The sequence below is a fragment of the Antechinus flavipes genome, chromosome 5 (assembly GCF_016432865.1).
Source record: "Antechinus flavipes isolate AdamAnt ecotype Samford, QLD, Australia chromosome 5, AdamAnt_v2, whole genome shotgun sequence".
Classification (NCBI taxonomy): Eukaryota; Metazoa; Chordata; class Mammalia; order Dasyuromorphia; family Dasyuridae; genus Antechinus; species Antechinus flavipes.
The window spans coordinates 2,147,671-2,164,544 of NC_067402.1; the positions used below are offsets into that span (position 1 = coordinate 2,147,671).

The window sequence follows — 16,874 nt, forward strand, 5'->3', positions numbered from 1 at the left end:
AACTGAACAAACGGCCATGGATTCAGTTGGGGATGGTTGCCCCCCTCCCTCCCAGGTGAAGCACTTAGCTATGGGGGGAGGGCGTGGCCAGTGCTCATGTTTGGGAATCTCTGGATAGCTCCCATCACATTGGACGGAACTTCAGAACTCTTGTGACCTTCCACGGGAGATAATGTCTAATGTGAAATATTAACAGCCTCTGGCCATCCCTCACCTATCCCTTCTAGGGAGAATCAAATGACCTTTTAAATACTGAGTGACTTGTCAAGGGTCGCAGAAAGATGTTTCTTAATAAGATCTCAGATACCCAAATTACTATCAAACTGTGCACAAATAGGTCTGTATCCTAGAGAAATCACAAAAAGGGGCGGGGGGGAAGGACCTATGTGTACAATATATATAGCAGCTCTTTGTGATGGCTAAGAATTAGAAACTGAGGAAATGTCCATCTACTGGGGAATGGCTGAACCTGAACAAGTTGGGGTACATGATTGTAACACAATATGATTGTGCTTTAAGAAAAGCAGATTTCCAAAAAACCTGGAAAGAAATATGAACTGCTGTTGAGTGAAGTGAGCAGAACCAGAACATCGTACAAGTAACAGCAACATCGCGTGATGATCGACCGTGACAGACTTAGCTCTTCTCAGCAATACAATGGTCCGAGACAATTCCAAAAGACTCATGAGGAAAAATACCGTCCACATCCAGAGAAGGAACTATGGAGTCTGAATGCAGATCAAAATGCATACTATTTTTACTTTTTTTTCTTGTGGTTTTCTCCCTTTTGTTCCGATTCTTCTTTCACAATATGAATAATGTTTCTGATTCTACATGTATAACTTATATGAGATTGCTTGCCCTCTTGGGGAAGAGGGAGTAAAGGGAGGGAGAAACATTTGGAACTCAAAATTTTATGAAGAATGTTGAAAATTTATTTTTCTTTGGGGTCTTGGAAACCTGAATAAGCTCTACTTCTCACTTGTAATTGTGTGATCCTGAGTCAATAGAGGGCTGTCCACTGCTGCTGCCCATGCTGGCGCTGTGAGTGTGCCCATAGCTTGGAGGCAGCCTGGCCCTGGGAACTTCCTGGGGTTGTGGGGGAGGAGCTGTACTCTGGAGCTTACTCTCTTCCACTCCAGACCCTCACTTTATCTTTAGGGGGTTCCTCTTGTCCCAGGCACCTGAGACTTTGGGTTGCTGCTGAGGGCTGCGACCACAGGCATGGCCCCAGCAATAGCCCTGGCCTTTCTCTCTAGTTACCCCCTAATTTGTGTGTGGGGGAGCAGGAGTCCTGCTGTTGAGGGTTTCCCCTCCTCATTTTAGGAGGCTTCCTCTTCTCAGGTCTCTGGATCAGGGTTTTGGAAAAACATAATGATGGTGTCAATGGGAGGGTCCCTGAGACACAGCAGACCCTTGCTGATGCTCAAAATGGCACCTTCTGATTGGTCAAGAAGCTTGTCTGAAGGGGGTCTCGGCCGATCTCCACTTCGGGGCTCTCAGAAGTCAGATGAGTTGGGGAGGCCCAGCCACAGAATGGTAGGTTGGAGAGCTCCAATCCAGCCCAATCACCAAGGAGACCCCCCCCCCCGTGTTCTGCCTGACAGATGGTCCTCTAGCTGGGAGACGTCTCAGGAGGGGCCTCAGCCCTCCCCCTTGGAACAGGCTTCATTCTTAGAAATTTTCCTGACGTTGAGTTTAAAATGGCCTTCAGCTCCTCCTCCCTGATTCTGCTGGGATAAAGCCTCCGGGTTCTGAGGGAGAGGAAGCAATGACTGAAGCTCCCCCAGGGACAATGACTTAGAAATGAACTGGGGAGGGAGGAGGGGGCAAATGGAGCTCCCAGGAAAGCAATCAATCAACATTTATTAAGTGCTCACTATGTGCCAGGCACTGTGCAAGTGCTGGAGATACAAAAAGAGGCAGAAGCAAGCCCTGCCCTCAAGGAATAAGTAATTATAACTACAACTGGTCCAAGACCAAATCATCCACCAACTTGGAATTTCTCTCTCCCCCCTCCCCCAAATCAGCAAGCTGTGTCCTGGTCAGGTCAGGACCTGAGAGTGGCCATGATGTGTTCATGTGATGGAAGCAGCCCTGGAGCCATGTGTCTCTCAGCCTAACTTTCCTAAGTCATCGAGCCTCTGAGCTGGAAGGAACCTTCATGGCCACGCCTGCCCTCCTCTGACCTGACCCAAGATCTTCCTGGACAGCATCTCCAGTCAGGATCGTGCAGCTGCCATAATACCACCTCCAGTGAGGGTCATCCAGCAGCCATTGAGGGGTCATCCATCCAGCTGCCATAACATGCCAAGTGGGAGTCATCCTGGCGCTGATGCCACAACATGCCCTCAGCGAGTCATCCAGCAGCCATCGAGGGGTCATCCATCCAGCTGCCACAACACACCTCGTAGGGGTCATTCAGATGCTATTGAGGGAACATCCATCCAGCTGTCACCACATCTCCAGTGAGAGTCATCCAGCAGTCACTGAGGGGTCATCCATCTAGCTGCGACAACAAACCCAGTGAGGGTCATCCAGTAGCCACTAAGAGTCATCCATCCAGCTGACACATCATGCTCAGTGATGATCATCTGGATACCACGGGGGGGGGGGAGGGTCATCCATCCAGCTGCCACAACAAACCCAGTGGGGGTCATCCAGCAGCCACGGAGGGGTCATCCATCCAGCTGCCACAACAAACCCAGTGGGGGTCATCCAGCAGCCACGGGGGGGTCATCCAGCAGCCACGGAGGGGTCATCCATCCAGCTGCCACAACAAACCCAGTGGGGGTCATCCAGCAGCCACTGAGGAGTCATCCATCTAGCTGCCACAACATCCCTACTGAGGGGTCATCAAGCTGCGGCAACCTGCCCCTGGAGGGTCACCTGGCTGCCACATGGAGATCTCCGTGCAGAAGGCTCATTCCACCTTGGGTGTCCAATGCTCTTGACCTCTGAGTTAATTCTCCCTCTCTGAGACTTATCTCCTCTTTTTCTGGTTCTGTCCTCTGAGACCAAGAAGAAAACCCTAATCCTTCTTCCATGTTTTCTTGTTGTTCCCTTGTGTCCAACTCTTCATGACCCCATTCGGGGTTTTCTTGGTAAACTGAAGGCGGTTACCATTTTCTTCTCCAGTTCATTTTACAGAAGAGGAAACTGAGGGTAAGGGACTTGACTTGGGAGTGAATGAGGCTGCTGTCTTCCTCACTGCACCTGCTCCCCCTCCACTTGCAAATTTCCCAAACTTCTTTCTTCAGGTTAACTATTCCCGCTTCCTTTGGCTGACTCAGACATCTTGGCTGTCGGGACATTCACCAGTTATGAGTAAAACCACATAAGTGATATTTAAACCAAGATTTTCAAGCCAGCAGCCCAACGGTCCCCAGGACTAACGGCCAGATGTGTTCTGACAGGGCAGAGGCGGGGTGCCGGCGTGGCTGTTCCTGGCCCCCTGCTCCCTTCAGGCGGCCTGACATCCCCCAAACGTGTCTTGGTCTGCGCCTGCAGACGGCGAGCCCTCCCCCTCCTCCTCTTCCCCCTTCCGTTTCACAGGAAGTGCCGTCTCCAGCTTGTTGAATTTAGTTCTGCAAACTTCTGACCCCAAGAGACCGGGCGCCCCCCCCCCCCCTCTCCTGAGGAGGTCTGAGGAGAGAGATTCGAGAAATCTGGGAAGATCCGCCTTCCGACCTCTCTCCCGTCCGTGAGGGAGGAGAAAGGCCCTGGGAAGGCGCTTGATCCGGGCCTGGGGCCGGCCTGCCACAGGAGAGCCTGCCCGTGAATGATGGGGGAGGCCCCCGAAGCTCTCTCCGCGCCCCCCAGGCCCGCCGCCCCTGGCGAGTTCCGGACCGCTGGTCCTCGGAGCCAAGGTTAGCGGAAAGGCAAAGGAAGAAATGAAGGAATCCAAGCAGCTCCGGCAGCCCCGTTCCTCCCGACACTCCCCCTCAGTTTCTCCCTCGGAAAGCCCCGGGGGGTTTGACCGAATAAAGTTCCTGCCCCGAGTCTCCGGCCCTCAGTCCTCGGGAGCGTGAGGTTCCCGGAGGCTCTGATCCCGCCCCCGCACGTGAGAGCATGCTCAGAGAGGTCACAGAGGCTGCGAGCCCAAGAACAATCCTCGAGGGAAGTCTTTCCGCATCAAGCCGGTCACGTGCTCGGGTCTCCACCAATCCCCCGGCTCCTGCTCGAGATCCGAGGACTAAGGCGGCACCTTTGGCCGTTGGGGCGGAGGAAGTGCTGGGGCGAGGCTGCCCCCTTGTGGTGGCGCCCATCCTTGCAAGTAGGACGCCTTCAGTTGTTGCTGCTCTGCATTCTGGGAACCCCGGCTAAAAGCCGCCGAATTGCTCGGACCTTAATGACCGCGCCCCGCCCCGAGGCGGAGGAGGCACGAGCCTCCCCCGCCCCAACCGGCAGAGGGCGGACTAGGTGCCGGGCGCCCACATGTAGCATTCATTGGACGGCTCCTTTCCTTTTGTTATGGGGAGAGCCTAAGTGAGGAACAGGGAGGCTCTGGAAATGTAGGGGCCGCAAAAGCGGATACGCTTAGAAAATAACCTGAGAAGTCAGCTTAAAACGCTGCGGACCTCAGCGCCCGGGCATCCCGAATCCGAAACGCATTAAAATCGGGAGTTTCAATCCCCAACAAATCCCCTCCGTGCCGTCCGTGCCCAAGGCGCCCAGCCCCCAAATCCGCCCGAGGGGCTGAGCCCACAGGCTGCACCTCCCCACCCCAGGCCCCGCCGGGCATTGCTCGGGACACCAAGGGCTTTGGTGCCCCCCGTGAGCCCGGCCCCTCGCCGCTGTCTGAGCCCGCACGGATGGTATTTCTATTGGGGGGGGCAGGGCCTTCTCCCCCCTCCAGAGGCCACATTTCACTGAATCCCAGCCCAGCTCTTCTCTATTGTGACTAAATAGATCTGTAAAAGCATCAGCCTCCCGAAAAGCGCTTTTCCTGGTCACACCTGAACCGGAGCTCCCAATTAGGACCAGTTCGCAACCTCAGCAGCCTTAATTGGCCCTTTGTCCCAGCAGGAGGCGCCAGTTATGATCCTCGGTGCCCCCCCCCTCCCCCGGCCTTCTGCAGCCCGCGATCTAAAAGCTCACCTTGGGGCAGGTATCCGGCCCCCCTCCCCCACAGCCCCGCTCGGGACCTCCTACCTTCCGAAACTTCTCCATTTGCTTAAAAAGGTCCGGATCGAGCTCCTGGGACACATCCTTCATCCACAGCAGGGCGCCGCGGTACTCGGTCCGGTACTGCTCCATGCGGTTCACAGTCAGCCAGGTGTCCGAAATGGCCCGGTACCGGAACGTCTCCACCTCCTGGTAGAGTCGGCACAGAGGGCTCCGCAAGGCCAGCCTGGGGGAGGGAGGGAGCCAGACTAAGGATGCGCCCGGGGGAAGGCGCCCGGGAAGTCCCATTTCTCCCGTTCGAAGGACGGACCTTCCCGGGGAGCAGCCCCGCCCATCGGGGCCCCTGGAGCCACAGGCTGGTGTCCTGCGGGCGGGGGAGGGGGCCGTGACCGCCGACCAGAGCATGGAAGTCAGCATAACTACCATGGAGGAGCCAAGGGCTGTCCGGAACTTAAGGTGAGCGTGTAGAGAGGATCATCCACCCATTTCTCAGAAGAGGAGCAGAAAAATAAAGGGGCTGCTCAGCTAGACTGAGAGCCGGGGGGCATTAGGGCATCCCTCTGCCCGTGACATTTTAAGTCCAGTTAAAATAAGGACGGGGTGGATGATTTCTAGGTGCCTTCCCTCATCCTCGCTCTCCCAGGTGTTCCGCCCCCTCCCTCCAGAGGTGCAGGTAGTGGGCGGCCCTTGCCAATGTCCTTCCTAATCAGCTCCGGGGCCGCTGGGGGCTCACACCCTCCTGCGCAGGTCTGCACCAGGCAGGCCCGCCGCCTCTCTCTTTCCTATGAGGATCGCCCCGTCTTAGAGGAAGAGCAAGCTGAGGAACTTCGGTTAGATTTGCACCCAGAGCTCTTCCCTCCAGTCCTAGGGCTCTCTCTACCATATCTGGTTTCCAGCAACGTCTGACAATCTTGCTTTCGGCTTCTACCCATCCTTCCCCACCAGACACCCACGTACCCCTTTGGACTGGCTGGAGGAGCCTCTGGAAACATCTGCTGCTCCAGTGATTGATTGGGGGGGGGGGAGAAAATCAAGATAAAAGTGGTGTGTGAGTGTGTGTGTGTGTGTGTGTGTGTGATTGTGAGTGTGTGATTGTGTGTGTGTAATTGTGTGTATGTGTGTGTGTGTGATTGTGAGTGTGTGTGTGTGAGATTGTGTGTGAGATTGTGTGTGTGTGAGATTGTGTGTGTGTGAGTGTGTGTGTGTGTCTGTGTGAGTGTGTGATTGTGAGTGTGTGAGAGTGTGTGTGTGTGAGATTGTGTGTGTGAGTGTGTGTGAGATTGTGTGTGTGTGAGTGTGTGATTGTGTGTATGTGTGTGTGTGATTGTGAGTATGTGAGATTGTGTGTGAGATTGTGTGTGTATGTGTGTGTGAGTGTGTGATTATGAGTGTGTGAGATTGTGTGTGTGATTGTGAGTGTGTGAGATTGTGTGTGTGATTGTGTGTGAGATTGTGTGAGTGTGAGATTGTGTGTGTGTGTGTGTGAGATTGTGTGTGTGTGAGTGTGTAAGGGGAAGGAGACAAGCCCAGGACCAGGAATGTGCTAGTTGCAGCACAGTTGATACTTCTCACTTCTGCTATTGTTCACTCCTCCACTTCTAGTCCCCCACCAGACAGCAAACTTCCTGAGGGCAGTATTTTTATTCCCAGATCATATCCTAAGCACTTAACAAATTCTCTTTATCTCTGTTTGCCTCTGACTCTCTCTGTCTGTCTGTCTGTCTGTCTCTCTTTCTGTCTCTGTCTCTCTCTCTCTGTCTCTGATTCTCTCTCTCTTTCCAAGTCACACTAATCAGAAGGGAATTCCCTGCTGATTTTATTCCCAGGCTTAAGAAAAGCTGTGTATTGATGTAGGACAAAAGGATGCTTCCCCACAGGGACATCACCCTTAGAGGGAGAGACCGTCGGAAGCACATTGAAATTGTGGTTTTTCCTCCACAAAGTTTTAGGAAAAAAAACCAAGATGTCAGGACAAAAGCCCCAATGGATTTCGGCATAGATGGCTCTGTCCTTGGTGCTAGTCCCAGTCATTTGCCTCGGTGGAAGGTGGAAAGGAGGTGGTTTCTGTGGGGAGAGCCCGGAGGGCGCTGGGCTGGGCTCATGAACCATTCCAGCCAAGTGCACAGGCCGGACTCAGCCAGCTTTTCCACCTGAGTTTTAAGACCTCTGTCTTAAGACCTTATTTTTCACACCTTTTCCTTCCTTCCTTTTTATCCCACACGGAGATTATAAAGGGCGCATTTGCTTATTCTCAAGGGCAAGAGTTCTATCTGGCTCTTGTTTTATCACCAACACTTAGCCTGGCCCGTAGTAAGCTCTTACTGTTTATTAACTGACCCACTTTTTGCTTTTGTTATGAAAATAGGAGAAACAAAAATCCGGCAAAGTTACAGAATAAAGGATGAAGGTTAAATGATCGAGCGGGGTGGGGAGTTGACCCTTTCTCACCTTCACCCCACATCTAGAAGAAGGGACATGGCCCAAAGCCCTGAAGGACTCCAGAGGGATTCCTGGAAAACAGGCGCTCGGAGCCCTCGGGAAATGTGACCCTTTGCGGCGTCCCCTTCTGTCCTCTTTCTCTGTGACCTAACAACCTGGCAATACCTTGGGAATTCCTGGATATTTGCTGCAAACAGGCGCTTTCTAAGGCTGTTAAAAAGGGGAAATTATTGAGAGAAGTGGGCTTTACAAGGAAGTATGGGAATTAAAATAATCCCACTTACAATAAATGGGCCTGAGCAGAGCTCGGGCCAATGGCACTTTATTAAAAGGTCCGTGGACCTCCGCTCTTCCTCGTGACCTGAGATGAACGAATCGCCCCTCACAGGAGCCTACAGAAGGGGGCCCAACGCGACGGGGGCCAATTAGCTTTTTAGCTTTGGACGGCTCGTCGAGGGTCTACCGCGCAGGCTCGGACCAGCCTCTGTCTTCACTGATCTACGTTAATCTTGGGGCCAGCTCCCGGGCAAGGCCAATGCACGTTCCTTGATGGTCTTTGAGCTCCAATCGCCATCTTTTTAGAGGCGGCCACGGGCCAATGGCACCGGAGTCGCAGCCTCCGTCTTGGTGGGGGAGTGTCCTGAGTGAAAGGACCTTGTAGGATGTGGGACGGAGCTGCGTATTCTGGGATGCTGTGGCTCACCGGACACATTCAGGCCACCGATCTCTGACCCTGGCCTCCTGGTCCAACCAGCTGAGTTAATGGGCGGAGGCTGACACCGCCAGGGGGAGATTCCCTAACAAAACTTTCTATTAAGGGAATTGCAGGGTCAATACTAAGTCTCGGCTTGGGGCCGATTCTACGGGAGCGGCCTTTCTTTCCGGAGCCTCAGATCTCACCAGTGTGGGATTGAATCTGGGAATGGGGTCTAATCTAGAAGCCTCCATCAAGCTTCCTTTCCAGCTGGAGTCCAAATGCCAGAGGGACCGAGGACCCTGAAGAAAGTCAGAAGCCAGGAGGGAGGGCCAGCCGCATCCATGGATTACGGGCTGAAACCCCAAGGTTCTCACGACTTCCTACCTTCTGACAGAGCTGGGAGGACTCTCGGGGCTGGAGGGAGGCAGGGGGTTTGTCATGGCCAGTGGGGGGATCTGCTTTGCTTGCCAAGACATGCTTGTAATGGCGATTCTGTTTTTCTGGCTTTCTCATTGGGGGGTGGGGTGGGAATAAGGTAGAGATCATAGGGAAAGATGCATTTCTGTCTGAAAAACTTAGTAAAACAAGAAAGGAGAAAAATTATTCGTGGCCGCTAAGTGGCTTTCTGAATCCTTTAAGGGTTAAGATCTGCATTGTTATTAGCTCCCATGAGTCCCAGGATTCTCTGAGGGCTGAAGGTCCCGGGAGCATCCAGAAGGACAGCCTTACCTGAGGGTTTGTATGGAAGAGCGCCCGGCCCCTGTGAGAACCAGGGCTGGGCGGTTTTCCAGAGCAAACTCTCGGTAGAGACAGAGCGATGGCGGCCCCTCCTCGGGACGGAGCGAGGGCAGCCCCTCCTCGGGACGGAGCGAGGGCGGCCCCTCCTCGGAGCGGCCCGTCTGGCAGAAGCCTGGAGCGTCTGAGGCGGCGAGCCGCGGGACCTCGCCCCCGAGAGTGAGCGGCGAAGGAAGGCTACCCACCTCTGCTGGGAGGAAAAGCACAGCGCCTTCCCCGTGGCCTGCATCATCTTCCCCGCACGGGTTTTGTCCTGGGAGCCCTGGGAGCGAAGGAACCTCCCCAGCTCGCTTTCTTCTTGGGACAGGACTGGGGAGAAGAGAGACGAGAGTGAGGAGCCCGAGCGGGGGAGTGGGCGAGCCGAGGACCCAGAGCAAGCTCAGTGCCCCCCCCCCGGCCTGAGAATTCTCAGAGGAGACCCCGATATCAGGGACGGCCAGCCCGGGGGCCCGGCCCTTTGCTGCTGGGGAGCCCATCGCTGCTCCCTCAAATGGGTGCCCTGCCTGGTTCAGCCCCACTTCTGGACCCAGACTGGGTGCTCCGGGGCCTCCCTCCCGGGCCCAGCCAGGGCGCTCCGGGGCCTCCCTCCCGGGCACCTGCTCTCCTGGTCTGGCCCCCAGCGGACAGTCAGCTTTTCTGCTGTGCCCTGAGAGCGTCCCTTGGGGGCGAGACTCCTCGGACTCTCTCCGGCCCCGAGGCCTTGGGCAGGCCCCCCTTCCCAGGAAGCCCTTGTAAGTTCAGAGAGCGGAGGGTGTCTCCATCCCTGCCGGGTCTCCCGCGGGCTCCCAGGGTCCCGGGGCGTACTCACAGCAAATCCTCTTCTGGTAGAGTTCTATAGCTTTGAGGAGCTCCATGCACGTCCTCTGGATAGAGTGGAACAGCTGGGACAAACACAGGGACGGGGGTCACACGCTGGACCGGGCGCCACGAGGGGGTCCCCTGCCCAAAGCCCACAGAGCTCGCCCAGAGGCGCAGCCACGGGAGGTTCTCCCCCAGATAATGAGAGCAGGGCCCCCAGAGGGCCTTTGTGAGGCTGGAGGCAGGGAGCACCGGCAGAGGGAGCACGGGCAGAGGGAGCACGGGCAGAGGGAGTATGGGCAGAGGGAGCACGGGCAGAGGGAGCACCCCTGGCAGCAGGGCGGACTGTGGACGGCCTTGGGAGGAGGGACTAGGGACCCAGAGAGAGCAAGGGAGCCAAGGTTCTGGTCAGCGACTGCGGCAGCTAAAGGGGGAGGGGACCCCTCTAACCCCCCCCCCACCCCGGCCCACCGAGTTCCCTCTCACTTCCCCAAAGTGTGGCGGCCTCTGGGGCAGCAGGGAAGTGACATGTGGTGGGCAGAGTGGCAGGAGCGCCTCCCAGGGTCACAGACCATCTCCAAGATGTCAAATGGCAATGAATAGAGGCAGCCCCTGGGGCACAAAGGCCTGTGTCTGCCAAGGGCCCTGCGGATGTCGGCTAAGCTCTCGGAGTCCCTGGGCAAAGGATGCCGAAGGATGGCACAGGGACCATGCCAGGCCCCACACTCCCCTCCCCCTCCCCCCTCTCTCCTGAGCAGGGGCCCCGAGGCAGCTTGCTGACTGGACCTGAGCTGCCCCTTGTGAGCCAAGGGCCCGGCCCCACTCCGTCAGCTGGAGCCTTGTTTCAGAGAAGGAGGTTTCAACTAAACACAACAGCGAGGGCCCCAGAGGAGCCGCTCACGAAAACTGTGCCCTCCGGGGAGTGACCGGTCAGGAGGAAAAAGATGCATTTAGTGACCTGGGGGCTAACCCGAGCTCTCTGGACGGCCCTGCGGTCACTGGTTTTCATCCCTTCCGTGGGCTAACCTGGGCTCTCTGGACAGCCCTGCGGTCACTGGTTTTCATCCCTTCCGTGGGCTAACCTGGGCTCTCCGGATAGCCCTGCGGTCACTGGCCTTCATCCCTCCCATGGGCTAACCCAGGCTCTCTAGACAGTCCTGCAATCACTGGCCTTCATCCCTCCCATGGGCTAACCTGGGCTCTCCGGACAGCCCTGTGGTCACTGGCCTTCATCCCTCCCCCATGGGCTAACCTGGGCTCTTCGGACAGCCCTGCAGTCACTTCCCTCTTTTTTACAGATCCCTGGAGGACTATCAATAACATCCTCAAACTCACTCACACTAAAGTGTAAATAACTGATTATAGCCTCAGTTTTACCTCCTCTTCAGGAGAATTTGTATCCTTAACAGGAATGAAGACCTTAAGGAAAAGGAGCAAATTCTAGTCCCCGACCTCACACACCAGTAATCAAGGAGGGAAGACCCTGAAAGGTCGGGGTTATACCTCATCCCCTTAAGAAAGTCAATAGAGTCACTGATTTTTTAGCCAACGCTTGTGGGTAGTTGACCAACAGCTTCTCCCTCAGTCTGTAGAATTATAAATATATGGGAGAGCAAACATTTTTAGAAGATGGTTTTAAGAAATGATTAACAAGGCAAATGACTGTGGTATTTCACTCCCCCAAGGATCTGTGGACTGACTTCCCTCCCTCCCTCCCTCCCTCCCTCCCTTCCTTCCTTCCTTCCTTCCTTCCTTCCTTCCTTCCTTCCTTCCTTCCTTCCTTCCTCCTTCCTTCCTTCCTTCCTTCCTTCCTTCCTTCCTTCCTTCCTTCCTTCCTTCCTTCCTTCCTTCCTTCCTTCCTTCCTCCCTCCCTCCCTCCCTTCCTCTCTCTCTCTTTTTTTCTTTTTTGTTGAGGCAATTGGGGTTAAGGAGGGAAGAGAAGCCCTTTCTTAACAATGGGGGGTCCTGGGAGTTGCCTCCAGATGTACAGTATAATGGAGAAATGGTCAAGAAGTAAATAAACTACAGCGGGATGTAGATAATGTTACCGTGCGCGCATTTAGGGTTAGGGATGCCTATGTTGTGTTTGAGTTTGGCCTGAGAGCTTGTGATTGGCCCGGACCCCCGGGGCCAGGAAGTATAGAGCTGAGGCACGAATCTGGGTCTGACTGGGTCTCTCACCACTATGGCCTCCTCCCATCTATCTGCCTCCTCTCCACTCTCATGCGCTTCAGGATTTTCCATGTTCCTCCCACAGCGTGGCCCCACATTTAGCTCCGCCCTCTAGAAGTAGTCTGAACAGCAGAGTCGGAGCATCTCTGGACGGGGGTTTCCTGCCTTGGCTTGGGGTAAGGGGGCAGCCTCCTGGAACGTTCCTCTGTCTCCTCACCCGGCACAACTGAGTTTTTGGACACAAGGGGAAGACTTTACACTTGTCCCTATGGGAGACCGTCCCTGGATCTTGACTGTGTCCTCCAAGTCACTGGCCACCCCCTGCGTGTCAGCCACAAACATAGAAACCCTTTACCCAAAGAATGGATGGAAATGTCTCCCGGGCAGGACCAAGGACAGAGCCCCAGCCCCCTCTCCCTGGTGGGTTCCTCATCCTGGAAGCTTTCAGCTCCTCCCTGTGAATCACCCAGCCCAGACATCATCCTGCCCCAGCCCCAGGGCTGTCAGGAAAGGCATGAATAAGTGCTGGGGATCTGCTCTCCCCAGTTTACCACTTTGTGTTCTAACCTAATCCAATTACACTCTCTGGGTCTGGCTCATCCTAAATCCACTTTGCCCAGGGAATGACTCAGCCATAAGACAGCTCCATGAGTTATGAATCCTTGCTTGGAACCTTCACAGTGTCAGAACCCCCCTGGGCCTGCTCCACCTTCACAGGGCCCCCCAGTACTGGTCAAGTCCTCCCCTGCTGTCCAGCTCCCAGTAAAATGTCGGCTCCTCGAGACAGGGACCAACTTTTTTGTCGTGTTTTCAGCACTTAGTAAGTGCTTGGTATCCATTCCCTCCCTGATGCCATCTTTCCTTGTCCAATGGTCTGTGTCCTTTTGTAAGTTCTTCCCCTTGCCCACCTCCTATCCTGTCAATGGGTATGTCTCATCCATCCCATGGTCACCAAAGTCCCCTTCTCCCATGCTCACCAGAGTTACTGCAGGGCTGTTCTCACCCCATGACCACCGGAATTACTTTAGGGCCCCCTGCTCCAAAACTACCAGCATTACTGCCAGGCTGTCCCACCTCATGACCACCAATTATTGCAGGGATGTGCCTGCCCCAAGGCCATCAGAGTTACTGTAGTCCCCTGCCCCGTGACCACCAGAGTTACTGTAGTCTCTTGCCCCATGACCACCAGTTACTATAGTCCCCCTTCCCTGTGACCCCCAGGGTTACTATAGTTCCCTGCTCTGTGGCCACCAGAATTACTGTAGTTCCCTGCTCTGTGGCCACCATAATTACTGTAGTTCCCTGCTCTGTGACCACCAAAGTTACTGTAGTCTCCCTGACCACAACCACCAGAGTTACTGTAGTCCCCTGCCCGGTGATCACCAGAGTTACTATAGTCCCCTGCCCTACAGCCACCAGAGTTACTGTAGTCCCCTGCCCCACAGCCACCAGAGTTACTGTAGTCCCCTGCCCGGTGATCACCAGACTTATAATAGTCTCCCTGCCCCACAGCCACCAGAGTTACTGTAGTCCCCTGCCTGGTGATCACCAGAGTTACTATAGTCCCCTGCCCTACAGCCACCAGAGTTACTGCAGTCCCCTGCCCCACAGCCACCAGAGTTACTGTAGTCCCCTGCCTGGTGATCACCAGAGTTACTATAGTCCCCTGCCCTACAGCCACCAGAATTACTGCAGTCCCCTGCCCCACAGCCACCAGAGTTACTGTAGTCCCCTGCCTGGTGATCACCAGAGTTACTATAGTCCCCTGCCCTACAGCCACCAGAGTTACTGCAGTCCCCTGCCCCACAGCCACCAGAGTTACTGTAGTCCCCTGCCTGGTGATCACCAGAGTTACTATAGTCCCCTGCCCCACAGCCACCAGAGTTACTGTAGTCCCCTGCCCCACAGCCACCAGAGTTACTGCAGTCCCCTGCCCCACAGCCACCAGAGTTACTGCAGTCCCCTGCCCCACAGCCACCAGAGTTACTGCAGTCCCCTGCCCCACAGCCACCAGAGTTACTGTCGTTCCCCAGCAGCCACTAGAGCTACCGCAGGGGCCCACCCACCTCCAGCTTGGCGTCCAGGTCTGCGTCGGAGGCGACCACATGCTCGTCTTCCTTCTTGCCCGTCGCCTTGATAAGGGCCTGCTTCGTTTTCCAATATTTCTGTTGCATCTTATTCACAACTGACTTGTCTTGACTTTGGGCATATTGGTCATAAAACTCCCTGGAGTAGCTGCCGAGGACAGGCCAACAATTACAAGGGGGAGGAAGCTGTGAGGGGACTTCTGGGGCGCGCGAAGGGTCTGGGCCAGGCAGGAAGGTCTCTCTCAGCCTGGTCGTGTGACTAACAGGAAGGGACACGGTTCAATATCTCCCAAAATCTTTTAAAGAATGACATTTCCGTAGGAGACCTGGGCTTGAGAGCTGTCCGGGACTTCAGGGGCCGAGCCTAAGACCCCCGGAGAGGGGCCCCTCCCAGGCTGACCACTTCCCGGCAGAGCCAGGATCAGAACTCGGGGCTCTGAGCCTCAAGCCCAGGGCTCTCTCCTTTCTGCCAGCTTGCCCCTGACGCTCGAGGGACGATGGCCGTACCCCAAAAGGTGCATATGTAGGGGGGAGGTGAGATGCTTGAGAAGGTCACATTTTAATCATGAAATCTGTAACATTTTAAACAGAGAAAAAGTAACGGGCAAAATGTCACCCTCTAAGGGGGAGTGTCCTGAAAAGCATTCTTTCAAGACAATCTCAACAGACAGGAAAAGAAGTTCTGTGATTGGACTGTCAGAAGAATGGCGGGAGCCGTCCTGCCGACCAAGGGCCGCCTCCGGCCAGGGCCCCTCGCCTTCCTGCTCTGGCCCCTCCTCGGAGGCCCGGACCTGCCCGGGGCTCGGGGCCCCCTGCTGTGAGGCCCTCACCTGTGTCCCCCTGACTAGTGAGCCCCAACTTCCCGAGGCTGACTCCAGGCAAGCTAGGTACTGGCCGTCTAGGTTACCGGGCCCGGGATCCCATTGGCTTAGCAAAGCATTCTGGAACAATCGGGGAGTGTTGGGTAGGCAAGGAGACGGGGAACAGGAAACCCCTGGAAGACCCCGCTCCCCTTCAGAACGTGGCACGTCCCCAGAACCCCTTGGCCGTTCCACGTCTCGGCGGCCAGGGCTCAGGGCCGCCCTCACTGCCCCCGGCCCGTCCTCGCCGCAGCGGAAGGGCCCAGGGCTTCCCGGGACGCGCCCGTCGTCCGGCCTCCGTCACCGCGGGTCCCTGAACTGGGGAAGTGTTCACGAAGGACCAACTGTCACCAGAGACGGAATCGCTGGTGACCGACGCCATCATCGGCCTGAACTTGCATGGAAGAGAGGAAAGCTGGGAACTCCAAGTCCTCCCAGGACTCCTCCCTCTGCCTGGCGCACAGTAGGCGCTTGTCTGACTGCACGGGGCTGGTCACAAAGGTACCTGCCCACAGCCGGGGCAGGAGGAGGAACGGCACTCACCATTTGTGTCCTTCCATGTTGCCTTTCGCCTTCGCTCGCCGATGATTCCGGGGTAGGGGCAGGAGGACATCAACCGGAACCCGCCTGCAAAGAGGGAAGAGCCCTGAAGGCAGCCGCGGGCCCCTTAACTCATGTCTCCGTGAACAAAGCAAAATTGGAAGCAAAAGCGCTTCTAACTGAAGGATACTGGGGTCAACGTGAGTCTGGAGAGCAGATGAGGTGTGTGTGGGGACCCCAGCACAGGGGCTGCAGGCACACAGTAGGTGCCTTACAAGGCTTCTAGGCGTGGATGGGACAAAGCATGCCCCGGAGCAGCCCCGATGCAGCCTGGCAGAGAAAGGGGAGGAGAAGGGGCTGCGCAGCCCTGGGAGGGGGTGCTCAGAGGCGGGGGGACAGTTTGGGGAAGGACGGGAGAGGACCCTGGGCTCCAGAGCGGGGGAACAGTGGTTTTCTCTGGCTTAGTGGGACCCAAGGGGGGACCGGGATGCTGCTGCTGCCGAACCAGGAAGTCCTTCAGCTGCCTGGTGCCCGCGGATCCCGGCTCAGCCTGACTTGAGTTGGGAGCCCTGGTCAAACAAACACTGGACCCGCCAGGATGCTCCTCCCAGCCCCCGGGTCAGTCTCTGCCTGTGGGACGGCTCATGGGGTCACGTCTCTCACGTGTACACGAGCGCCTCGTCAGCCCCACACTGTAGGGGTGGATCACTGCCCCCCAAAAGGGGCTGGGATCCTCGGAGCCTCTCCCCAGGTTAACAGAGAAAAAGGGGGGCTCCTCTCCTGCCTGAATGAGGGATGTCCAGAGGGAGATAGAAAGGCTGTGGGCCAGGAGTCCCCTGCTTCTCAGCCTGGCGCCTCCACAATGTCCTCCAGCGAGCCCCCCTCCCCAATTTCGTTTCTGTTAAGGCGTACAACAGTCCCAGCTCCGGACCCTGATGCTGCAAAGGGGAGCCCGTCCCTGCCCACAGAGAAGCTTCCCGGAGGGAGCTGCCGTCCTCAGGGGGCTCCGTGGGAGGGGGCGCTCACCCAGGGCCCAGTATGACGCGGGGTAAAAGGCAGACCCAAGGTTAGTCTGGGAAGAAGAGGAAGGCTCTAGTGGGGATGAATCGGGAAAGAATCCCCAGAGCCGGCCACAGGGCTGAGCCACAGGAAGAGCTGCTTGCAGGGGTGCGGGGACCAGAGAAGGGTGAGAGACAGTCCCTCTAGAGGTAGACCACCCAACTTGGGGCAGTCCCAAACTAGAGAGGGCAGACCCCAAAGTGGGAACTCGGAGAGCCTGAGCTGCGCCATTCCCCACCGTCCCCGCCTGCCATTGGGCTTCTGGCCGCGCCTACAGAATCTGGAGCGGAACCAGTGTGG

At 56.2% G+C, this 16,874-nt stretch overlaps 1 protein-coding gene across 2 annotated transcripts in view; it reads right to left on the minus strand.

Moving 5' to 3' along the window:
* The window catches only part of ICA1 (islet cell autoantigen 1), a 33,881-nt gene that overhangs the window by 10,940 nt on the left and 6,067 nt on the right, over positions 1 to 16,874 (minus strand). For both annotated transcript variants that reach the window (XM_052000446.1, XM_052000445.1), the window contains exons 2-6: positions 15,519 to 15,602; positions 14,095 to 14,263; positions 9,867 to 9,939; positions 9,244 to 9,367; positions 5,155 to 5,353 (exon numbers count right to left, since the gene is read on the minus strand). In XM_052000446.1, coding sequence (XP_051856406.1) covers positions 5,155 to 5,353; positions 9,244 to 9,367; positions 9,867 to 9,939; positions 14,095 to 14,263; positions 15,519 to 15,535 — 582 coding nt within the window. In that variant the 5' untranslated portion in view covers positions 15,536 to 15,602. The remainder of the gene's footprint in view (positions 1 to 5,154; positions 5,354 to 9,243; positions 9,368 to 9,866; positions 9,940 to 14,094; positions 14,264 to 15,518; positions 15,603 to 16,874) is intronic.